Here is a 26,088-nt window from a genome sequence, read left to right on the forward strand (position 1 = left end):
TTCAAAAGCAGATTTGATTTAGATGCTATCTGATGGCTTAAATTTCATCATCTTATCTCTCAGAAGTTTAAGTAGAAATAGTTAATACCAAGATTTTTGAGTGACAGTCAATAAAAGGAAAAATTGATACATTGGATGTCATTGAAATGAAAAACATTTGTTCTGTGAAAGACCCTGTGAGGAAGATGAAAAAATAAGCTACAAGCTGGGGCAAAATATTTGCAAACCACATGTCTGACAAGGGACTTGAATCTATAATACATAAAGAGCTCTCAAAACTCAACAGTAAAAAAAAAAAAAAATCGAATTAGAAAATGAGCAAAAGATACAAATAGGTATTTCACTGAAGAGGCTATCCAGATGGCAAGTGAGCACATGAAGAGACGTTCTAAATCATTAGCCTTTAGAGGCATGCAGCTTAAAGCCACAGTGAGATTATTATTACACACCTATCAGAATGGCTCAAAGATAAACTGCCAAATGCTGGTGAGAATGCTAAGAAACTTGGATCACTCACACATCACTGGTGGTAATGTAAAATGGTACAGCTACTCTGGGAAAGAGTGGCAGTTCTTATAAAACTGAACAAGTACTTAACGTGTGATCCAGCAGTTGTTCCCTTGGTCATTTATTTCAGAGAAATGAAAGCTTACGTTCCCGCAAAAAGCTGAACGTTGATGTTCGTAGCCGTTTTATTTGTAATAGACCCAAACTGGGAATAGCCCAGGTATCCTTTGATGGGTAAATGGTTAAGCAAACTGAAATACATCCATACCGAGGAATACTACTCAGCAAAAAAGGGAAGAAACTATTGACACAGTAACTTGATGGATTTTGGGGGACTTAGGCTGAGTGAAAACAATCTCCAAAGGTTACATACGGAATGAATCCGTTTATATAACATCTTGTGTAGAGAGGGAGAACAGATCAGTGGTTGCTATGGGTTGGTGAGGGTGGGGTGGGATGTGTCTAAAAATGATAACCTATGGGGTGCCTGCGTGGCTCAGTCGGTTAAATGTCTGACTCTTGATTTCAGCTCAGATCATGACCTCGCAGTTCGAGGTTTCGAGCTCTGCATTGGGCTCTGTGCTGACAGTGTAGAACCTGCTTGGGATTGTGTCTCTCCCCCTTGCTCTCTGCCCCTCCTCTACTTGCTTGCTCTCTCTCTCTAAGTATATAAACAGTAAAAAATGGATAACTTGGGATCCTTGTGATTGAACTGTTCTGTATCCTGACTGTGGTGATGGTCACACAAATCTGTACATATGATAAAATTTCATAGAACTGAATACACATACATGAGTGTCTATAAAACTGATGAAATTTGAATATGGTCAGTGGGTTGTATCACTTTCCTGGTTGTCATATTACACTGTGGTTACACAAGTTGTTGCCATTGGAAAAACCTGGGTGGAGGATATTCAGATCTGTCTGTATTTTTTATACCTGCATGTGACTATGATAATCTCAAGATAAAAAGCTTAAATAACTTACACCTAAAAACCCTATAGAATTAATTTTTCCTTTGGCTTTTATTTTACCAGGCAATGATCTAGTCATGTCGGATAAAAATGATATTGAAACTCCAGTGGTAACTGAAGCAACCTCCATCCTTGAAGATGAGAAGTATGAGCCAGCCAAGAGTTCTGAGTCTGCTGACCAAAGTGTCAAGCCAGAGGATAAATCGGAACCCGTAGTTTTCACTCGGAAAAGACCAGAATCCAAACCTTCCATCGATCTTGAGACTCCAGAAGTTCTCCCTGTTGAGGCATCACAGGCTGCAGGCAAAGTAAAGTGTTTATTAAAACATTGGAATTAAAAGTTTGGGTTAATGGGGCACCTGGGTGGCTCAGTCAGTTAAGCGTCTGACTTCAGCTCAGGTCATGATCTCACGGTTCGTGGGTTCGAGCCCCGCGTCAGGCTTGTGCTGACAACTCAGCCTGGAGCCTGCTTCTGATTCTGTGTCTCCCTCTCTCTCTGCCCCTCCCCTGCTCGTGCTCTGCCTCTCTCTATCTCAAAAATAAACATTAAAAAAAATAAAAGTTTGGGCTGAAAGGGATGTGGAATCAAAACCAATTTAAGATTACCTATTTCTTTTCTTTGAAAGCCATAAAACACAATTTTCTCAGTTTTATAAATACCTTTAGGAGTAGTTGCCTTTGCTACATGGTGCTTAAATGCAGGTAACATACATCTGTCAGCCAAGCAATACATTTTTTTTTTTTTTTTTTTGAGAGAGAGGGAGAGCGCACATGTGTGCAGCGGGGAGGGGTAGAGGGACAGGGAGAGAGAATCTTGAACAGGGTGCATGCCCAGTGTGGAGTCCAACGTGGGGCTCCATTTCAGGACCATGAGATCATGACCTGAGCCGAAATCAAGAAGTTGGGCACTCAATTGACTAAGCCTTCCTCAGTTTGCCACCAAGCAATATGATTGTTTAGCTAACTGTTATGTATTTGTTCATCTGTATGTTGGGCTAATAATTAGATACCTTGCCTATATACTCTCTTATTCTCTACTTTTCCATTTTCTTTTGCCTTTTGTTTTTCTGCCTACTGGGAAGAATAGGAGACTGTTTCCAAAGATGTACCTCAGACTGGATGGGGATATTGGGGCAGCTGGGGCAAATCCTTACTCTCTTCAGCCTCAGCTACAGTAGCTACAGTAGGTAAGGTCATCCATCATTTTATTAATTTTTGCGTGTGTTTTGCTATAGATCTGTGTTAAAAATGACTTTATTGATAATTCCTCTTCCATCTCTACTTAAGGGCTTTATAGTTTAAAAATTGGTCAGGAAGGATAGGCTGGTTTATAGTACACCCAGAGTTTGCAGCAGCCTTTTCTCATTAGCATTCTTTACTTAGAGTTTCTCTTTGACCAAGAATTGTTAATATGAAACTATCTGTGGTGGTACTGAATCAAGTTTGTCATTTTGTTTTGTTTGTTTGTTTGGTAACATTACACTCCCAAACATTAGTTACATGTGGTCAAAATAGCGTGTCTATGGCTATGGTGATTTTAACCATCTGCAGGTTTGTTTCTTCAGTTTTGGTGACTAATAGTAAGTAGTATTCAGGCATAAAAATGTTACCATTTTTCTCATTAGGCCAAGGTATTTCAAATGTCATTGAGAAGGCAGAGACTTCTCTTGGAATTCCTAGTCCCAGTGAAATTTCAACGGAAGTCCAGTGTGCAACAGGTCAGTATGTGGAAACATTAAGACCTAGAACCATGGGTCAAAATAGAACAGTTGAGCTTGTTCTTCGGTATATATTTATTGAGTGTCTGATATTCAGGACATCATGGGACTGGTGAGAAAGGGGATTGGACTTTGACTAACAGGTCTGTGTTCTTTAACCACTTTGCTGACATGGGATGATATTTTATATGTCAAAAGATGGTTACAAACATTAAATAAGGCCATGAGTGTAGAATATAAAAGTTGCCTAGTGCTGTGTTTGGCACAATCGAGTATGACCCCAAGAAGAGTTAGCTGAGTTGGACCCTGTTGTGGCACAAAAAATATTTTAATGTGTTTCGTTTGGGGATTTATTTGTTTGTGTTTGAATATTTATGAGGGTGAAATTTAATTTTGGACACCTGTTTTGATCATTGTACTCTCACTTAAGCCACAAAGGGAAGAGTTTTGAACCAGGGATCAAGATGGCCTAGGACAAGTAAACAGAAAACTTTTCAGGCCCTAATACTGCTTTCTCCATCTCTCAGGGGCTTTATTGTCTCCCACTCTTCTCTTTGATCATCTCATTTTTTCTCCCAAATATGCATACTTTTCTAGGACAAAATTTAAAATATGCCATATTTTAGAAAGTTAGATTTATGGATTTTATGATTTATTTGTATGACTAATTAAATGTAAATTAGATGCGGATGTATAATTTACATCTTTATAAGAGTAAAGTTTACTCTTTTTAAGTATACAGTTAATGTGTTTTGATGAACATACAGTCCTGTTTACACAATATACTTGCAGTCCACTGTGATATACAGTATAGAATATTTCCTTAATCTGTATAGATAATCAAAATATAAGAATATTTTCATCACCCCCCAAAAGACTCCTCATGGCCCTTTGTGGTACTCCCATCACTTACTCTTGTTTTTGGTAACTACTAATCTGTTTTCTGCCTAAAGTTTGACCTTGTCCAGAAGATCATACACATGGAGTCATACAGTATATAGTGTGTTATGACATATATCAGTAGTTTGTTCAAAAGACTAGATTTTATTTTTTAAATGAAATGAAGATGAAAAGCCATGTTAGCTTTCATTTAAAAATGAGTAGTTTAAGATAATAAAACAAAAAGGGCTAAGGCTATCCTGTGTGTAGGAAGGAGGATCTAATTTTTAAAGTCTCATACATGCTGATAAAGAAAAACTATTTATAGACCATCCCTTCTTGTTTACATATCCCCTTCCTCTTGTAGGACAGACAAATGCCAAAGATAATGCAAACTCCTCCCCATTGACTGGGCCATTTGGTGTATTCTCAACCATCTCTACTGCTGTTCAGACCACAGTGAGTAAAATGCCTGGTGGACTCCACCTCTCTGAATATAGTGGGTTTCTGTCTCTTTCTCCCTCTTTTTCTTGAAAAGCCATGAGGACTGATTACTCTTAAATGAGTCCAAATTGCTGAAGATCAATTACTTTGATCTTAGAGGTAGAGTGGAGCTACTTGGAAACTTTCTTTAAAGAAGTAAAGGACAGAGCAGATGATGAAGAATAATAGAGAGACAATATACATAATATCTTATGGACTATGAATTCTGAGATTGGTGGCCTAGAAACTCTGCTTTACAAAAATATTCTTCCCGTAATTGAGTAACTATAGACGATTAGAAACATTTTTTAAAGGATTTTATCGGAAACTTAATGTCTTTCTTACATGAGAATAGATAACTAGTATTTAATTTTAACTTCTTATTGAAGTAAAACATGTAGAAAAGTGGAATCCTAAGTGCTCAGTTGAATTTTCACAGCATGAACGCAGACTAAGGAACAACATGATGGTACATTGTATGTTCCCCTTGTGCCCTCTCCTCGCCATCTCTGATTTTTCCTTTTGCCCATGGTGACCACAATCCTGACTTCTACCATCACAGATTAATTTTGCCTGCTTTTAAACTTTACATAAATGGAATCATACGGTATAGACTCTGTTGTACTTGGTTTCTTTCACTCAACATTATGTTTGTGTGATTTCTTCATCGTGTAGTTTGTATGGTGTATTCCGTTTTCTTTGCTGTATTCCATTATGTGACTGTACAGCATTTATTTATTCCATGGTTTGTGAGTATTGTGGTTGTTTCCAGTTTTTAGCTTTTACAAATAGTACTGCCATGGACATTTTGTACGTCTTTTGATGAACCTCTGTACACATTTCTGTTGAGTACTGACAAAGAGCTGGCCACAGTGGTTGTATCTGTTTACATTCCCACATGCAGTAGATGATTGTTTTCGTTGCTCCATATTCTTGACAGTGCTTGGTATTGTTAGCCACTATTTTATATAATCAAACCATGCAGATGTCTTTTTTCAGTATTCTTGCAATGAAGTTGCATGTGTTTCCTAGGGAAAGAGCGTAATCAGTGGGGGTTTGGATGCCTTAGAATTCATTGGGAAAAAGACAATGGATGTAATAGCAGAAGGGGATCCTGGATTTAAAAGAACGAAGGGTCTGATGAACCGGAATTCTACATTGTCTCAGGTACCATTTGTCTTTACCTGTGTATTTAATGTGTCTGTTTTGATCTGTATTTTTTGCCTGTAGTAGACCTTGTTAGTATTTCTTTCCTTTTGAAAACTTTTCAATGATATGTTCATTAAGGCTTTTTTTTGGGTGAGGGGATGAGAGCTCTAATGGTTATAAAAATGCCCAGTTCTTTTTTCCCTACTCTTTATTTTCTGCAGGAGCCTCTTATCACTGCAGTAGAAGATGACAAGCCCTTTCAGAGCTGTTGAGTAGATTAATATTTAAAGCACTTTCAAAGAAGCACCTGGTTCCTTGGGTGTTATTTACCCTGTCCAGATTCGAATTGTGTGTGATCATTTTTTTTTTTTTTCCCAGCAGCTCCTTAGCCGATCAGATTTGAATTGCAGTGCCAGGAAGGAAAGGGCAGTGTTCTGTATGGTTCCCGTCTCAGCTCTGCTTCCCCCAGCTCTTGGAGCTCACCCTTGAGCTCTCATTACTTGCTGCAGTGTAATCCTCCATCTATTTGCCAGGTTTTACGAGAGGCAAAGGAGAAAGAAGAGCTATGGACCTCCAATGAGGTTGCCTTGGAAACAGACAAGAAAACTCATTATGGGCTACTCTTTGATGAATTTCAAGGCCTTTCGCATCTGGAAGCTCTGGAGATGCTTTCCCGAGAAAGTGAGATGAAGGTAATTCCAAACCCCAAATTTCAAATGGTTGGTCTCCAAGCAAAGGAGTGCTGCATAGTTGCGTCTCTTTTTGCACAGTTGGAAGATGAAATGTATTTCACATGGAGGCTTGAGACTCTTTGAAAATACTATACCAACACAGACAAACAAACAATGTTTGAACTAACCGCTACAAATAGAATGAGTCAAGTGTTACTTTTCAAAATTTAAACAAAAGGAAGACAGATGAACAAAGAAGTTTTAATAGCACATCTGTTACTTTTCCTTTGCCTTGGTCTTTTTCTTTTTTTTGGTAGTCTCTCTGGCTTAAGCTGCCAATTGGATATGGTTACCTGTTAGTTTTTAATTGATTCAAGACTGTTTCATTTCCCCCTAATTTATCAGCCATTGTTAAACACTAATAATTTCCAGATGTTTCTGGCTTATATTATTTTGGAAGTATAAATTCTCCCTACCTTTATGTAATGACTAGCCTCTTGTATTATTCTTAAGGAATAGTTTGTATCAGCTGGTGAGCTCATAATTTTTATTTTAATTTGGCCTCTTCTCCACTTGAAAATGTTTTTATTTTTCTTTTGTAGTCTCACAACTTTTTATTTTATATCCATTCAGGTGAAATCTATTCTTAATTCTCTAAGTGGAGAAGAATTAGAGACTCTAAAACATGAGTTGGAGCAACTCAAGGAAGCATTTTCCCTAGCAGAGTTCTGTGAGGAAGAGGAAGAAGAGAAAAAAGGTAATATGAAAATCCAGCATTTGAGTGGAAAGCATGTAGCATGTTTATATTCAGTGTATTGCCCTTGAAATATATTATTTTCTCTCCAGTTATACTAGCCTGACTTTACTTTTTTGCTGCCTTGCCCCTGACCAGACATTGATATGAGCAGTCGGCCCTATGTGCATATTTTTGTCCCACTCCCCCTCTGCTCTGCCCTTGACCCCCAAGATCTTTGTGGCTTCTCCAGGTCTAATCTTGTAGCTCACATCTCGGCCTGCTTTTTTGTTTAGAGAGTTTCCCTTGTTAGATTCGTGCCTCAGTCTGGCTGGTCATCCCTATGAGTTTTATATCCCTAGACACTGCTTCTGTGCCTCTCTGACTCCTGTGATCCCTGTCCTCATCTTGAATTCAGGCATGTAGGTTGGGAGTTATCCAAAATGCAGGTGATAATTTGTCTTTTTATTTTCAAAAGTTTTTTTGTGTGTGTGCCATATTTTTAATATCTGCATATTCTCCAAAGTTTAAGTGTAGTAGCTACTCATTTTTGCAAAATTATCAGGAAACAAGTTTGTTTACGTAAAGCATAATCTCTAGTCAACAGAATCTTAACCTTTGAGAGTTTTATTTTAAAGATTAGATGGAAATGTTTCTAATATGTCTTACATGCTACTTTTTTCGTAGAATCTAATGAGTGTAGGTTTTTGCCTCCCCGCCCCCCTTTTTCCTTTTAATGAAGCAATCAGTTAACAAATATTAAAAGTGAATAGAAAAATTCCCTCAGGGTCCATCAAGACACATGGGCCAATCACCCATGTGGTAGATTGAATCAGTGGTTTGGAGAGTGTGGTCTGTAGAATCTTGGGTCTCTAAGATCTGTTCAGGGAATCCATGAGTCAAAACTCTGCATGATAAATTTGACAATAAATTTCATATTAAAAAAAATAAAATGATTAAAAAAAACTCTGCATACTAATACCAAGATGTTATTTTCTTTTCTGTTTAAAAAATGTATCATTTTGACATTTGCACTGATGGTGCAAAAGCAGTGGTGGGTAAAATTACTGGCTTCTTAACATAAATCAAGACAGTGGCACCAAACTGTACTAATACTGTATTTTCACCACCATGCATTCACTGCCAGTTTCATTTAGTCTTGTTCTCATGTAGCAGTTATTAATCTTACTATGTCTTGACCCTTGGATATATTACTTTTCGTATTTTGTGTGATACATCCTGAAGTCTGAAGGAAAAGCACTGGTATTGTTTAAGTTGTAAGCTGAAGTAGCTGGTTTTTTCATGGAACACCTTTTTTTGTTTTAAATATTGCAGTAAAAAAAAAAAAAAAGATTGCAGTCACAGACTATTCAGAGTAGGATGTACTTAAAACAACATATCACCACAGATTAAATGTAAAAGCAGACAAAAGAATCCAGTTGTCTTCAAGCTAGGCATCAAAGAGATTTGTAGAGATATAAAACAGTGGCATTCATCTCACTAAAAGTTTTCTTTTTTGGAAAATACACTTTTTCTTAAAAATTATGTCAACAAGTAGTGGGTTTATTGTTGTTACTTTTAAACAATTGATAAGTATTTCAAACATTTTAATTTTAATTTTTAATATGATAAATGTTGAGATCTATAACTTACATTATAAAAGACTCTTTGGAGTTGTCAAAAAGTTCTGAGTGTAAAGGGATCCTGAGACCAAAATGTTTTTGAGAACTGCTATATTAAATTATCTAAACTGCTTTGCTTTTGGAAATGTCTCTGTTACTTTTTAGAATTGTGTGCGTCTTTATTTTCTTCTGAATGTCCATCTTTTAATTCTCTTCATTATCAGTGAGCTTGTATTTCTAATATCCTTTGAATCTCATTTTCAGTTTTTTTTTTTAACATTTGGTTTTGAGAGAGAGAGAGAGCACACGTGCACATGCATGCACATGCAAGCTGGGGAGGGGCAGAGAGAGGGAGACAGAGGATCCGAAGCAGGCTCCACGCTGTGAGCACAGGGCCCAATGCAGGGCTTGAACTCACAAACCGTGAGATCGTGACCTGAGCTGAAATCAAGAGTTGGCTACTTAACTGACTGAGCCACCCAGGCACCCCTGAATCTCATTTTCTGTGTCTAATCTGGTGGAAAACCAGTTAACTAGCCATATTCAAGCTGTGTACTGAAAGCAGGGCACTTTGAGTGAGAGTCTTAGGGTCTTTCTTTTGAGAGAAGGAAGTAAAGTGGAATGCATGGATTTTATACTAAGAGAGCCTTTTTCTTTTTTGTTCCCATTTGTGTTCTGCACTGCATTCTAAGAAGTCAATTTGGCTGGTTATATAACCTCTTACTATACACTCTATGTGAAGATACTGGTCCTGATATGAAATGGCTCTTGAATATAAGTTTTTAAATCTTACCTGCAGCATTGAGAATTCAGTATAGAATGGTGGGTTTATAAAGGATGGGTTTTGGAGTTAGATCTGGGTTCAAATTCAAGATCTGCTGTTTCCTAAGCCGTGTGACCTTGGAGAATTACTTAACACTGAACTTCTGTTTTATCAGCTATAAGAGGATGCTAATTCCTCTCAGCTTGTTATAAGGCCTAATGAAATATTTAATATATGACACATAGTAAGCACTCAATAAATGGTGGCTGCTATTTTCATGATTAGGATGGCATAAGTAAATAGATGAAGGTCTATACTTAGCAGGAAACCCCTAAATTAAACTTGATTTACTTAAGTTGCTCTGTTGTTCTCAACTAAGCTCTAGAGTGACAATCCCCAGTTATTTATAAGCTTAATTTATTTTTACATAGTACCATTAACAGTATTTGTTCAATTTAGTCAACATCTGGCTTTGCATAGTAATCAGAAAACCTGATCTTTAAATACCATTCTGAGGACTCTAATGGAGTTTCTGAACAGATGGATTTGTATCTATGACTTTTTTCTCCCCTACCTGTTTGCCGGAGATCAGGACTCTGAAAAGAAAGCAGTGTAGTGCTATTCCCAACAGCTTTCCCCAGTGATTTTGGATGAAAATGCAACACTGTCCTTGGTATTTAATTACAGCTCAATGAAGATGTTAAAAACAACAACAACAACAACAAAACCAAAATGGTGGTAGCGGAGGGGAGAGAAAAACACAGAATCTGGTTCTGGTGACATTGGTCATCTTCATTTTCTGTCAGCATCCTTAGCTCTTGCCCCTCTGTCTTATGCATCTGATCCCTTTGCCTCAGCAGGAGAAGACCCCAGCCTCTCCAGGGTCCCTCCAGAGCACTAGCCCTGCCTCCTTCCCATCCTCGCACTTTTATTCTAATGCAGCAACTACTTTTTATACTCAGGTCTGTAGGGAGTACATGACAGTATCTTCAAATGTTTGTTTATTTTTGAGAGAGAGAGAGAGAGAGAGAGAGAGAGAGGGAGAGGGAGAGAGAGAGAGAGAGAATGAATGTGAATGGGGGAGGGACAGAGAAAGAGGGAGACACAGAATCTGAAACAGGCTCCAGGCCCTGAACTGTCAGCAAGGAGCCCGTTGTGAGACTCGAACCCACAAACAGAGATCATGACCTGATCTGACACTTAACAAACTGAAGCACCCAGGCGCCCCTCCAAACATTTTTTATGTATTTATTTTTTATCAGTAATCTCTACACCCATTGTGGGGCTCGAACTCATGACCCTGAGATCAAGTCACATGCTCTACCCACTGAGGCAGCCAGGTGCCACCTCCAAATGTTTTTTGATCAACACTTAGTAAGCAGTAAGTTTTTTTGAGCACTTAGAACTAATGTATGTATATTTGATGATTATAAATTACACACATGTAATACTATAATAACATATTTACATTTTAAAGTATACCCTAAAATAGAATTTTTTTAAAAAAATGAGACAAATACCTATAAATAAAAGTTCTGTTTTCCCCCTGTACTCCAATTGGATTATTTCTTGAACCCCTTGAGGTACATGCATCCTAGCATGGATTCAGAGTCCTCTCTTGCTCCCAAATAATTTAGGAGCATTGCTAGGAAAACAAAATGCCTGTCAGACTTTAGGTTTTTAGATAGTAGGGTTTGATTAGGAGTTGTGTAGAGGACTTACATAGGTTACAGCTGTAATATTTAGCGAGATCAACTTTCCCCAAACTATAGTGTACCTGGGATCACCAGACCATTTGCATTTTCTGCCTTGAACACCAAGAAGACAAAAGGATAGCAGATGGAGATAAAAGAACCAAGATGGAATTTTTTTTCTAAGGGTTTTGGGGAGAAAACAGGTATGAAGAAATAATGATTTGCCCTAGTAAACCATGAACTGGTGACTAAGAAACACTTCTGTAGATTGTAAGTGCTAAAAGATTTCTATAAATAAGAGTTGTCCCTACATTGTGTGGTTACAAGAAGCTTTGGTCTGAGAAAATGAAGTAGGATTTAGATGAGTAGAGCAGAAAATAGCATTTCCTGCCATTTGGATGTGTTGTTTTTCTGTTGTTTTTTTTTGTTGTTGTTTTGTTTTTTGGTTTTTTTTATATATCTTACGTATTTGCTTGTATGTTTCTCAAATATAAGTATTACGTGTTCCCCATCATATCTTACCAGGCTTATTTAACCAATAGCTTTCTTACCATCCTTCCAATATTCTGGAATCCCTTTCCTCTTCCCTTTCTTCTTATCCATCATTATTTCCTACCTGGACCCTGGATTATTACCTCAGCCTTTCTGCCTTCCTTCTTATTCCCACCTCCACCCGGGAGCCAAAGTGGATCTTTCTAAAATTTAAATGGGACATAATCTGTGTCTGTTTAAAATCATTCAATGTCTCCTCACTCCCTCAGTAAAAAGTTTGATTTCTTCTCCATAGGTTTTAAGGCCCTCTTTTGCCTAGATCCTACTTAACTTTCTAGCTTCACTCTTATCTCTCTTCTCTCTCTGAAATTAAGACTCTCCCAGATATATTAAACGTGCGGTCATGATCTTTGTATTTGTGTTTGCTACCTGAAACTCTTCTTTTTCTCCTGGCTAAGTTGTACCCATTTTTTTATGTCCCGACTTGAAGTCCACTTTCTTTGAAGCACATGCATGGTACCTGCTTAGTACTCTGCTTTCACCTGTTCTCATTCATACTTCTGGAATAGAACAGAGAGCACTGGATTTGAACTGGGGTGGGAAGGCCAAGGTTTGACTCTTAGTATTTGCTATTAGGAGAAATAACCCCTCCAAGTCTTAGTTTCTTTATCTCTAAAATGGGATGTGACCCTCTTTACAAGCCCATTGGGAGAATTTGTTGGTGCATGTAGAAGGATTCTGTAAGCACCAGAGCACCGTGCTCATGTAAGTTGCTGTTGCTCTTCCTGGTGCTGCTGCGGCTCCTCCCTTGCCTCTCCTCTGCCTCCCCCTTTCCGCCCATCTCTGTCAGTCTTTCTGCAGGGTTTTACATGGCTCTGTGTTTTTCTTTGTTTGTTTATTTGTTTAGGGGATGAAGACTTTACCAAAGAGATAACAGAGCTATTTTCCCAGCTTCATGTCTCCTCCAAACCTGAGAAGCTTACCAGGGTAAGTTATGCTTGGTGATTTTCACTTTTTTTACTTGTGTCAATTTAATGGATAAAGAATGTAAGGTTATAACTTTCTGGCAAGGATGTCACCAAATTGGGAGCTGTATTCTGAGTTCTGTGCCTTCTGCCTGCCTCCTGCTCTCACAGGTTAACATGCAAATTTCACATCTGCCCTGCCTGCCCCCCACATCTGCCATCCTCACCTGTTTTCATTTGGAACGCTGGCTTATTTGAAAGCTCAAATCAGGTCACAGTGTTGGCAGTACTCACCGGCCTTCGTGATACCAGTGGGTTCGCCTTTATGGAGGCCTCACTGTTGTCAGGGCTCTGAGTGATCCAAGGATGATGGAATGTGGCCCCTGCCCTTATAGGGCTGGATGGAGGGTAATGATTTCCCAGAGCCCAGTGACCAGTTAGCATGTGAAAATGAGCCTCCCGTGGCCTATGCCTGGGTCTTTGATGGTGATGCCTGAGCTGTTTTCACACGTATGAAACATGGAGGGCCTTTAGTCAAAGTGGGTAGGGAGCGCCTGTTTCCAGAGCAGTACTCATAGAGCATACTTGCCAGTCCAGCTCATGGGACACTATCCACTTGGTCTCGGGCTGCTTGCCATCTCTTCACCCACCTCTCCCAATCTCCAGAAACATCTCTGGACCAGGTAGCAGCAGATGCACATTGCTTCCTGGCCAGGATAGCCACCACAGTCACCTGCATACCGTAGGGTAAGGAATGTGATGCTTGATTTTGTTATCTCACTCTCCTTGCCCAGTGAAAAGGCTGCACTCCCCAAGCTATGCAGTCACCCCCCAGGCAGCTCATCTTCCTCATCTCCACTACAGCGCTTGACTATAGCACTTTTTAGCTTGTATCATAGTGGTTTTTTTGAGTTGGAAATAATATCAAACTTAGAGAAAGTTGCATAAATAATGCAAAGAAATTCATATGTCTTTTATGCAAATACGTCTATTATTAACATATATATATATAATTTATACATTTAATCATTCGTGTTTGAGCATTTGTTCTCTTGTTACCTCTCACTACCCCCCCCCCCCCCACCCCCGCCGTCCTTTCCCCTTCTTTACATACACATGCACCAAATGCACATACACACGTTGTTATTATTGGGACTATTTTGGGGAATAAATTGCAAACATGATAGCCCTTTACTCAAATATTTCAATATGTATCTGCTAAGAATATGGATATTCCTGTAGGTAACTGTAGTAATTATCAACTGCAGTAAATTTAACATCGATAAGATATTTTTATTTAATCTCTTGTCCACATTCTGGTTTGGCAATTAGCCCAACAATGTCCTTCATATCCTATTTTTCCCTCTAACGTTGAAGCCAGAACATAATCACGAATTGTATTTAGTTGTCATATACTTTGAGTCTCTTAATCTGTGGTAGTTCCTCACTTTTCTTTGTCTTTTGTGATGAGAAATACAAACCGCTTTCCCCCGTATAAAAATGGAGTATTCCTGATTTGGGGTTTGTCTGATGTTTTCTTATGATTAAAGTCATGTTATGCATTCCCAGGCAAGAGACTTAATAAGCAGTTTTATATCCTTCCTAGACTACACAATGTCCATCTTTCCCTTAAAATGATGTGTTGTCTGATTTCTCACTGTATGGTTACGAATTTTTTACTGCTAATAAACTTTCTGTGGGTAGACATTTTTAAGACCAACAAGTATCCTGCTGTTCATCATAATGTCCCTCCAGATTTAGCATCTATCCATGATTCTTGCTGCACCAGTGTTTACTGTGATGGTTGCAAAATGATGATTTCTCTTAACCCCAACACTTGCTCCTTATTTATCAGTTGGCTTTTGGCATTCTACTATAGTTAAGAGCTCTTCCTTCTTCTATTTATTTATTATCTATTTGTTATTTAATATCTCATGGAATTCTGTTTTTTTCCTTTGGTTTATAGTTCATTACTGTCCTTAATTATTTTGGGATTCAAATTGACCTTCAAACTGACTCTTGTGTGACATGCACTTACCATTTTTTGGAGTATTTCCTTATTTTCTGGCATAACGATATTCTGGGCTCCTCTTGTACCTTCTGTACTCTAGCCCTGGAATCAGCCATTTCTTCAGGGAGCCATAGCTCCTTTTTAGTATTACAGGCTAAGACGTGGGTGCTAGGTGTGCTCATTGATATTGGGGTATCTTTGCCTCCAGGTCCTGTGGGCAGAGCTAGGAAATATACTTAAGTACACACACCCCCATATTTGCACATGTGCACACATACATATGTTAGAGGTCGTGAATTTATGCTGGTAACTCCAGTTTCAGTCTGTCCCTACAGGAGTCTTCCTTGCCTTTCCTCATTACAGATTTGTATCTCTCATCTTCCACAATAATAACCCTGTCTCCTGACATTAGCACATTCCCTTATTTCCTCAATTCTATAATGCATCCTAAATAGTTTCATTTCTTTGCCCATGCCTACCTACTATAAAGCCAACCTATGAAAAGAATTTATGATTTATTTGCTTTCCCCCTACATTAAATTTTTGAATATATAGAGGCTTATGCTTCTAAAAGTCAAAACTAAACAATTCCTATCCACTTCCTTTTCCTTTCTAATACCAACTTTCTTGTTTTCTGGCATATCCTTCTTGTGTTTCTATTTTTAGATGAGTAGATAGATTTTGAAGATAAGCAGATCTATTTTCTTCTTATATAAAAGTTAACACACTGTCTGTGCTCTTGAGCACTTTGCTTTATTCACTTAACCTTATACATATGTATTTTTATAAATTTATCACAGGTTATTTTTGATTTTTTTAATGTGTGTATCTTAGTTCCCATCCTAAACCTTAAATTTCTTCAAAGCTGGATCTGTGCTTTATTGGTCCTTAAAATCCCAGGTCTCTTTGTGGTGTTGAGCAAGTTGTTTAACCTCTCTATGTCTTGGTTCCTTTAGCTGTGAGATAGGGTGATGTGGGGTTCTTTTGAGGATTTAATGTGTTAATGCATACAAAGGTCTTGGGAAGTCCCTGGCTCATAGTAAATGCTCACCATTGATGGTCCTATCTATAGAAGCTAGCCCAATATATTTAGGTGTTTGATAAATATACATATGTTAAGTAAACTTTATATTGCTAAGTGTTGGAGAAATACTAATGAAAAAGACCTAGTTTCTGTGCTCAAGGAGATCGTAATAATAAATAAACTATTTTAAAAAGGCAAGTAATCCTTATCTATTTGGTAGTTGTAGTCATTCTCTGCAAGTTGTGTTCACATTGTTTACATTTCCTGTGTTGAGTCATAAGATATAGAATAGTTAAGGAGCAGGACCTGATTATTCCCAAGGATTTAATGGGAGGCTGTGTGATGTAGGGGAAAAGCAATGAAGCAGGAGTCTGAGAAAACAGGTCTGATTCTTACTCTGATGCATGTGATGTGGGCAAATCCCATTTCTTTTCTAGGCCTTTTCTCCCCCACTCTCCTCCCCCCCCCCCCCCAGCTGATGAAAACTAAGTGGTTGGAGAAGCTAAGCTCAAAGGTATCTTTAAAATTTTTTTTTAATGTTTATTTATTTTTGAGAGAGAGATAGAGTGTGTGTGTGTGGGGGGGGGGGGGTCCAGAGAGAGAGGGAGACACAGAATCTGAAGCAGGCTCCAGGCTCTGAGCTATCAGCACAGAGCCTGATGCAGGGCTTGAACCCATGAACTGTGAGATCATGACCTGAGCTGAAGTTGGATGCTTAACTGACTGAGCCACCAGGCACCCCTCAAAGGTGTCTTTTAATTCCTAAGTCTCCAGGTCTCACCAATGGGAAGTTCCAGACTGAATTCTGGGTGTGAGGCCTGGGTAGTGTTGCCCAATTTTCAAAAGGTATGATAAATTACCTTGAGTTGGCACAGTAGTTCATAATGACTTCACTTAGTGTATTTATTATAAGAAAGATCATTTTGAGTATGTTTTATGCCTACTAAAATATCTCCTTCAAGTATATTACATTTATGGTATCAGTTTTCTTTTGCATGGCCTTATGTCTCCCCATTTTTCTTTTTTTAATTTGAGATAAACCAATCCCTGGTTTTTCTCTCATTTTCTCTCTTCAAAGGCTTTGCAGAGAATTTCACATACTATGTAGACTGTTAGTCAACTGTTAGGATTCTTTCCAGCTTCATCTCTCACTATTCTCTTCTATAAAAATCTCACCACTCCAGCCTCTTCTCCCATGCTTCTCCCATATTGGTCTTCATTCTGTTCCTTGAGTACACCCACCTGATTTCCCTCTGCTTACAACTCTTGTCTAAATATTTGCATGGCTGACTCCTTTTAAACTTTAGATTTCAACTCAAATATCACTCCTCACAGACCCCTCCTGACCACCCAAACCAAGTCTGCCTTCTGCTCATCCAGTCCACACTCTCCGTCTCTACATTTTATTTTCTTCGCTTATTTGTTTCCTTATTAATTGTCTTTCTGCACTAAAGAAGAGCAGGGCCATGGTTTATATAGGTACTTCCAGCACCTGGACAATGTGTAGTAAATATTTGTAATGAATGAACTAATTAATAAATGTACCCTCTGCTCTGGTCCTACTAGTTGCTTCACAGTTTTCTCAGCATACTTTGAGTTTTCTGTTTCCAGTCTTTTATATAGTTAATTCTTTTTTTTTTATTTTTATTTAATTTGAGAGGCTAATGTAGTTAAAGATCAGAGCCAAATTATTCCTGAGGGTTTTTGTGAGAGTTCTGTGGTAGGAGGAAGAACCTTGAGATGAATGTCTGGGTACATAGGTTCTGCTGTAGCTTATTCACGTTGTAGCCTCAGGTGTAGCCCCATCTATTGATCCTTAAACCCTGAACCCCAGTGCTGTATTTGTAATAAAACCTGTGATTCTCACTTCTTAGCTGGAATGGCTCTCATAGTCTTCTCTGAATTTGTATTGCCTGGTTACAGCTCTGAACACATTCTGTCTATATAAAGTTTCTCAAGTGGATGTCTTCATTTAATGACAATAAACCTTTTCTTAGAAGTCGGGACAGTCTCAGTGGCAAATGACAGAAACTCAAGTCAGACTGGCTTAAGAACAAAGGGGCACTCATTAGCTCAAGAACTAGAAAATCAAGAGCTTCAGGCATGGCTCTCTATGCAGGAACCCCACCTACTACCCCCAACCCAATCCCCACACCAATCTCTTGACTCTGCTTTCTTCTGTTACAGCTTTATCATAGAGAATCTTTTCCACATGGTGGTAGGATGACTACTGGCAACATCAGGGTGACTTTTTTCCAGTTGAGTAACTCTAGCAGGAGGAGGGCCTCCCTTCCCTAGTAGTTTCATCAGATGTCCTGATGCTGATGCCCATTGACCTGGGTTGGGTCACTTTTTGAAACATCATGAAGTAATCCCTGTATGGAAGGGGGATTAACATTCTAGTAACTAAATCTGAATTGTTTGCCAACCCTTGGAGCCAGAGGATGGAAGCAACCCTACCCAAACCACATGAACTAAGAAAAATCTAGAACCCACTACCAAAAGAAAAGAGATAGGGATGCTGGCTAGGTAAAAACAGTAGCTGCCCTCCATAGCATGCCAGGCACTGTGCAAATTCAAACAAGACAGTCTGTAGCTATCCTATGGTAATGTTGTTCATGTATAGGAGATAGACACATTTAATTTCAGTGTCTTTGGTAAGTACTAAGTTGAAGGGGTGCTCAGGGGACCATGGACATACAGGGAAGGGTTGTTTACATGCCTTGTCTCCTGGAAGGTCTTTGAAAGTTACTTGGAAGAGACAATGTCTGGGTGGATGATTGAAAGAAAACTAAGAGCTGCCTTTATTTAGAAAAAAGAAAAGGGCGGGGAAGGGCATTGTAGCCTAAGGGAATAGCGCGAATGAAGAACAGGCATTTATAGGCCATTATTATCAGATCTTAAAGTGGAAAATGGTAAGAGATGAGGCTGGAGAAGTAGGTAGGGACTAGGTCATGGGTACTTCTTCAGTCATGTAAAAGACCATCATCTGGTTGAAGGGGAGCCATTGAAGGGAAGAGGAATGATCAGCCTACAAAATACCTTGATATGTATGTCCAGCAGGCAGTTGGAATACATTGTTTTCAGGAGAGGTGAGTGCTGGAAATAAGGATTTAGGAGCCAGCAGCAGGTAGGGAATACTTAAAATTACAGAGACAGGATGGGTTGAGGGAAGAGGGAGTGTGGTGAGGCTAGTAGAGAGCCAGGCTAGAACCCCAGGTAATGCTGGTGTTTAAAAGGCTGAAAAAGGAGTATCAATACATACAGAAGCCTGAGGAGGAATGCCCATAAGGTTGGGGGGAGAACTGGAAGAAGGAGGTATTTTGGAAGTCAAAGAAAACTAAAAACAACTCAAAGGCCCATCATCAGAGAATGGTAAGTTATGGTATATGTATAAAATGAGCTACTACATAGCAAGAAATAAGAATGAGCTACTGATATTTGCAACAACATGGATAAACCTAACAGACACTATATTGGGCATAAGAAGCCAGAAACCTAACAGACACTATATTGGGCATAAGAAGCCAGACACAAATTAGAATGGACTTAAAGTTTCATTTGTGTGCATTTTAAAGGCAGGTAAAATTAATTGAGACAGTGAGACAGAAGACTGGGTTACCTTTGGGCAAGGGAAGGGTGACTTGGTTTGAGCAGTATTTTTTTTTTTAATTTTATTTTTTAAATTTACATCCAAATTACTTAGCATATAGTGCAACAATGATTTCAGGAGTAGATTTCTTAGTGCCCCTTACCCATTTAGCCCATCCCCCCTCCCACCACCCCTCCCGTGACCCTCAGTTTGTTCTCCATATTTATGAGTCTCTTCTGTTTTGTCCCCCTCCCTGTTTTTATATTATTTTTGTTTCCCTTCCCTTATGTTCATCTGTTTTGTCTCTTAAAGTCCTCAGATGAGTGAAGTCATATGATTTTTGTCTTTCTCTGACTAATTTCACATAGCATCATACCCTCCAGTTCCATCCACGTAGTTGCAAATGGCAAGATTTCATTCTTTTTGACTGCTGAGTGATGCTCCATTGTACATATATATCCCACATCTTCTTTATCCATTCATCCATCAATGGACATTTGGGCTCTTTCCATACTTTGGCTATTGTTGATAGTGCTGCTATAAACATGGGGGTGCATGTGTCCCTTCGAAACAGCACACCTGTATCCCGTGGATAAATGCCTAGTAGTGCAATTGCTGGGTCGTAGGGTAGTTCTACTTTTAGTTTTTTGAGGAACCTTCATACTGTTTTCCAGAGTGGGTGCACCAGCTTGTGTTCCCAGGTTTGAGCAGTATTGACTAGGAAGGGGCAGGGGGGTACCCTTTATACTGATGGGAATGTTCTATATCTTGATCTGGGTCACAGTTACAAAGGCATATAGATGTGTAAACATTTCTTGAGTTGTGCTCTGAACAGTTGTGCACTTTATGTAAGTTATGCCTTAGTTTTAAAAAAGGCAGAAGGGTTAGAGAAGCTCAAGAAGGGGAGTGAGTGGATGGCCGTGTTAAGTGTTGTAAAGAGAAGTGGTAAGGTAAGTAGATGGATGTATGGTAAGTGTATGTTCGGGTGAGACTGACTTACATGATGCTAACGTGTTCCTGGTAGGTGCACAATATGTATGATAACCTTTTGGTGAGCTGAATTGAATTGTTGATGGGCAGTAATCTTCTTCTTATTTAGGCAAGAAATAATGCCTATGAATGGATGAGTGCATCTCTGGCCAAGCCATTAGAAGAGAAGGAAGAAGGAGAAAAACAGTTGGAAACAGAAAAAACTGAGCAAATCAGTAAAAATTCAATAGAGGTACTAAAGCAACTAAGCCTTTTTTTTTTTTTTTTTTTTTTTTTAAATGGTTTTGAGGTGTGAGTATTACAATCAGGGGCGTAGGCACCTTCTGTTTTTTTGTACCACTGTCTGTAATGTCAACCTTGTAACCCAAGGTTATAGCAACCTTGTTCCAGACTGTAGGGTGAAAGGAGTGAAGAAAAAGAGACTAAGGGTGTTTGTGTGTTGTATCATGAAGAAAGTTCCAAGAAACTGCTACAAGACACTTTTAATCTAAATCTTTTGGCTCAAACTTAGTTACGTGGACACACCCGACTTTAGGGGAGCTTCTGTTTCTGCAGTTATGAGCCCAGCTGGAAAATGACATCACTACTGTGGTAGAAGAGGAGGTGTATTGAAGGGCAGCCATTGTGTCTGTTGCTTTCACGATCTGGAATCCTCCAGTATGTGAGAAACAAGGAATTCTTCATTTCCTCCGGGATAAAAACAATAATAACAAGGCTTTGTTTTGCTTTTCTTTTCAGGATATCCATGCATTTGCTATCCGGAGCCTAGCAGAATTGACTGCCTGCTCAATTGAACTGTTTCACAAAACAGCGGCTCTGGTTCTGCATGGCCAGAAGCAGGAAGTGACAGCCTTAGAAAGGAGCAGAGCCCTTTCCCAGTAAGTGTAAAGAGTATCCCTGTAAATGATGCACATTGGTTCAAGAGTTTTCTCAGCCTCTTTTTACTCTCAGCCTCAGAGTTTTAAGAAACTTTCCTCTCAAGAAGATGCCATTCACATTGTACCATTCACATGTTAGAGGTTTGTTCATTTTGGGTTTTAGTTATTAAATAGTCAGAAGTGTTGTTTCTTTTCGTGGAGCCGTAAGTCTACATTATAAATTTTTTTATTAACTGCCTGGTTGTTTTATTAATTCTTTTTTATTAATTGGTAATCTGAAAACTAGTTCTCAGGTTATTGGTTTTAATAAAAGTAGAATTTTACATAAGTAAAAATAGAGAGTAGTTCTAAGAACCTTAGTTCTTAATAATGGTGATATTTGTTAATGAGTGCTAATTTTGTGCCAGGTACCATGCTAAGGGACTTACATGTATCACTTCTAATTTTTACAACTCTAAAGGTAAATGATTAGTCCAGCTTTAAAAAAATGAGGAAACACAGACTCAAGAGAAATGTGATAATCTGCCCAGGTTGTGCAGACTGGGATTTAATCCCACGTCAGGCTAAGTCCCCAAACTCCCTTTCCCTCCGTCTTGCTGATTTTGAATAAAATTTCAAAAATATTATAAAGTAGATAGTCATAAGAGACAAAAAAAGACCTACTGCTTTCTGCTTTCTAAATAAATCTAATTAATGAGAATGTAATTGGGAAAAATTGTGTGGGAGTGTCTAATGTGTTAGGGTTGGGAGGGGCCCTTGATGTTTTCCACACCTCTTCTTTACCTGCAACTTCACCACCCCTCCACAACATCCCACAGAGGGGGCTGGTTTTGTCTTCACCATCCTTAGGATGAGGGACTCAACCCCAAAGTAGCCTGTTCTTTGGAAAAGTGGCTCTTTCCACTTTCCATTTATACATCTGTGTTTATATGTATACATATGCATATATATGTACCTGTACAGTAGGGGGGTGTGTGTGTATGTGTATAAGCATACACATATATATAGTTTCCCTGTTAATTATCAAGTGAGTTAGAATCCATGGAAACTGGGCTTTTGCTTGTGTACTGATATATCCCCAGTGCTTAGAATAGTACCTGGTACACAGAAGACTTCCAGTAAATATCTGTTGAATGTATGAATACATACTTACTTTACCTACGTTTGTAAATGGAATGTAGGATTTTTAAGTACTGTCTTATCTCCTGAAAATGTACTTTAGTTATTTCCTTTAACTTGGAAGTCTAGCACTTTCTAGAGGATTTTGTAGTAAAATGTTTTTCCAAGGACTGAACCTCCTCTTCCTGTAGCATGGATGTCTGCTCAAATGGGTCCACAGATGCATTAGGTAGTTGATGAAGACATATTTACTCCCTTAAAAAAAAAAGCTTTCTCTTTCACATTTACTACCAAGAGTGATTTGTTTTCTTCTGACAGTTGTTAAATATAGCTTATTTTTAAAAAAGAGAGAAAGAAAAACAAAAAGAGGAGCCCTCCTGACTTGCCTCACTTCTTTCCTAGGATGACAGTTGCACTGTGTAAGGAGTTGTCTTCTCTGTCTAAAGAGTTCACCACCTGCCTAACAACTGCCGGGGTAAGAATTCATGCCTGTTCTTGCGCTGATGTCTGTTCTGTGGGGTGTTTTTTAGAGAGTTTCACTGAGGTAATTTCATACCAAAACATTTTCCCATTTCAAGTATACCATCCAATGGTTTTTTAGTATATTCACAGAGTTGTACGACCATAACCATATCTAATTTTAGACCATTTTCATCATCCCCCAGAAAACCTCCCGCCAGTGGCAGTCTTGCCGATTCCCTTTCCCTCCACAGTCTCCTAGCCCTCAGCAACACTCACCTATTTTCTGTCCGTAGATTTTCCTATTCTGGACATTTAATCTAAATGGGATCGTACAATATGTGATATTTTGTGTCTGTTGTCTTTCAGTTAGCATAATGTTTTTGAGGTTCATTCACATTGTAGTATGTATCAGTACTTATTTTTATTACCAAATAATGTATTTTAGGGATCTGTACCACATTTTATTTTTCTGTTTATCAATTCTTAGACATTTGGACTGTGTCTAGTTTTCAGCTATAATGAATAATGTTGCTACAAACAGGCATGTGTGTTTTCATAGTAGGAGTGGAATTGGTAGATCATGTAGGTGACGTGGGCTTTGGAAGAACTGCCAAACTGTTTTACAAAGTGACTATACCATGTAACATTCTTGCCGGCAATGTATGAAAGTTCCAATTTCCTAAATCCTCATCAGCACTTGCTATTGTCTGTTTTTTTTTGTTTTTGTTTTTGTTTTTTTTTTAATTAGCCATCCTAGTAGTAGGTATGAAGTGGTATCTTGTTATGGCTTTTATTTGCATTTTCCTGATGGCTAATGATGTTGAACATCTTTTTACTTACTGTAGGCCATTTGTATGTCCTCTTTAGAGAAATAGCTTTTCTAGTTTTGCCTCCTTTTAAATTGGGTTCTTTATTTCATTATTAGTTATTTTTTTGTCATTTATTTATTATTTGCCTTTTTACTATTTACCATTTATTATTGAGTTGTAGTAATGCTTTATATATTCTGGGTACAATTTCATTATCAGATACCTGATATGCATGTATTTTCTCCCAGTCCATAGGTTGTCTTTTCACTTAATCTTGATAGTATCTCTGCACAAAAGTTTTTAATGTTAACTTGTCATTGTTCTCTTTTATGACTTGTACTTTTGGTATTGTCTCTAATGAATTATTGCCTAACCCAAGATCATGATTTACTCCTACGTTTTCTTCTAAGAGTTTTGTTGTAGCTCTTACCCTTAAGTCTATGATCCATTTTGAGTTGATTTTTTATGTAGGGTATGAGGTAGGGGTACAACTTTATTCTTTTGCATGTGCATATCCAGTTTGCCCAGCATCATTTGTTGAAAAGTTTTTCCTGATTGAATTGTCTTTGCCCTTTTGTCCAAAATCAATTAACCATTGATATATGGGTTTATTTCTGGACTCTCATTTCTATTATTGATTTTATTTGTGTGTATCCTTACGCCATTGGCATATTGTCTGGATTACTATAGCTTTGTAGTAAGTTTTGAAATCAAGAAGTGTAAATCTTCCAATGTGGTTCTTCTTTTTCCAGATCTTTTGTCTTTTTGGAACCCTATGCATTTCTTCTGTGAATTTTAGGATCAGCTTGTCTATGTCTAACTGATTTTTACACCTTATTTTTGTGTTCTTTTTATGGAGTCTGCAGTATATTTTATGCTGCCCTCTGAGACCTGTGCTGGAAATTTAGACCTTGATAAAATAAAAACTGCACAGTGACTACTAGTTTTAAGGAGCAGCGCCTTACTTAGACTATGGTAGTCCTCATATTCTGCGGTTGCCAGCCAGGAGCAGAGTTGTAATTAAAACAGCTAAAGTTCTTTTTTTTTTTTTTTTTTTCTTTCTTAGAGGAATTGTAAAAATGTACTTAAGGTGTGTAAACTATGGAACATGATTCAGAAATCAGTAATCATGAATTAGGATAGAATCAAGGGCATTTTAAATGAGCAGATAAAAATCACTTTGTAGTAAAACCAAGTTCATAGATACAGAGAACAAACAGGTTGGTGGTTGCCAGAGGTGGGGGAGTTGAGGATGGGTGAAATGGGTGTAGGGGATTTAAAGGTATAAATTTCCAGTTACAAATAAGTCATGGGGATGTAATGTACAGCATAGTGACTGGTTAATAATTTTGTATTGCATATTTGAAAGTTGCTAAGAGAATAGATCTTAAAACTTGTCTTCACAAAAAATTTTTGTAACTGTATGGTGACAAATGCTAATTAGGCTTATTGTGGTGATCGTTTTGTAATATATGTAGATATCATTATCTTGTACCCCTGAAACTCATATGGTATTGTATGCCACTTATACCTCAATTTAAAAAAAATCCCTTAGTAGTAAGTATTTAAGGGTCAATGTGGCAGCAATTTCTGGGCCCTTAAACTTATTTTAGTTAAGAGCATAGCCCAAATTAATTTTTCTTAGTTTATGAGTTTAGATTATTCCTGTAAGGGATAATCCTGGGATTATCTCTTTTCCCCTTAATATTGTCTTTAATAGAGCTTCTGGGATTCTTGAAGTTAATCGTGGGAGCTGGCCAAATCTTTCCATGTGTTTCATAGAGATACTTTAACCCAGCAAGTCAAATATAAGGTGCTAGTACATGCGAATATTAAATTTACAGGGGCGCCTGGGTGGCGCAGTAGGTTAAGCATCCGACTTCAGCCAGGTCACGATCTTGCGGTCTGTGAGTTCGAGCCCTGCGTCAGGCTCTGGGCTGATGGCTCGGAGCCTGGAGCCTGTTTCTGATTCTGTGTCTCCCTCTCTCTCTGCCCCTCCCCCGTTCATGCTCTGTCTCTCTCTGTCCCAAAAATAAATAAAAAAAGTTGAAAAAAAAAATTTAAATTTACATTAGTTATTTCCATGTTTTACAGACGCCCATCTTAAAAACCATTGAGTATTTTGAGCGCATGTTACATATGCATATCTGCATATTTTGTTTTAAATTTGCTCTAAAGTTTTCTGGTCACATGTTTCATCATTTCTACCCTTTCTTCCAAAATGAAGATACTTTTTAAAGTCAATAAAAAACTACAAAGGAGTAAACTCTCAATTGGATGGCACGGGAAGATATAAAGGAAATTAAAAAAAATTTTTTTTTCTAATGTTTATTTATTTTTGAGAGAGAGAAAGAGACAGAGCACGACCGGGAGAGGGGCAGAGAGAGAGGGAGACACAGAATCCGAAGCAGGCTCCAGGCTCTGAGCTGTCAGCCCAGAGTCGGATGTGGGGCTCGAATTCATGAACCGTAAGAGATCATGACATGGGCTGAAGTCGGATACTTAACTGACTGAGCCATCCAGGAGCTCCTTTAATTTTTTTTGATGCTTACT

At 38.3% G+C, this 26,088-nt stretch overlaps 1 protein-coding gene across 3 annotated transcripts in view; it reads left to right on the forward strand.

The window, feature by feature from the left end:
* Nucleotides 1-26,088, forward strand: part of FAM114A2 (family with sequence similarity 114 member A2) — a 32,470-nt gene that overhangs the window by 2,686 nt on the left and 3,696 nt on the right. For all 3 annotated transcript variants that reach the window (XM_042948605.1, XM_042948608.1, XM_042948611.1), the window contains exons 2-12: nucleotides 1,545-1,789; nucleotides 2,569-2,668; nucleotides 3,107-3,199; nucleotides 4,446-4,537; nucleotides 5,594-5,728; nucleotides 6,244-6,402; nucleotides 7,015-7,138; nucleotides 12,593-12,672; nucleotides 20,377-20,499; nucleotides 21,006-21,145; nucleotides 22,667-22,739. In XM_042948605.1, the coding sequence (XP_042804539.1) occupies nucleotides 1,559-1,789; nucleotides 2,569-2,668; nucleotides 3,107-3,199; nucleotides 4,446-4,537; nucleotides 5,594-5,728; nucleotides 6,244-6,402; nucleotides 7,015-7,138; nucleotides 12,593-12,672; nucleotides 20,377-20,499; nucleotides 21,006-21,145; nucleotides 22,667-22,739 (1,350 nt within the window). In that variant the 5' untranslated portion in view covers nucleotides 1,545-1,558. The remainder of the gene's footprint in view (nucleotides 1-1,544; nucleotides 1,790-2,568; nucleotides 2,669-3,106; nucleotides 3,200-4,445; nucleotides 4,538-5,593; nucleotides 5,729-6,243; nucleotides 6,403-7,014; nucleotides 7,139-12,592; nucleotides 12,673-20,376; nucleotides 20,500-21,005; nucleotides 21,146-22,666; nucleotides 22,740-26,088) is intronic.

This window comes from Panthera leo, chromosome A1 (genome assembly GCF_018350215.1).
Source record: "Panthera leo isolate Ple1 chromosome A1, P.leo_Ple1_pat1.1, whole genome shotgun sequence".
Lineage (NCBI taxonomy): Eukaryota > Metazoa > Chordata > Mammalia > Carnivora > Felidae > Panthera > Panthera leo.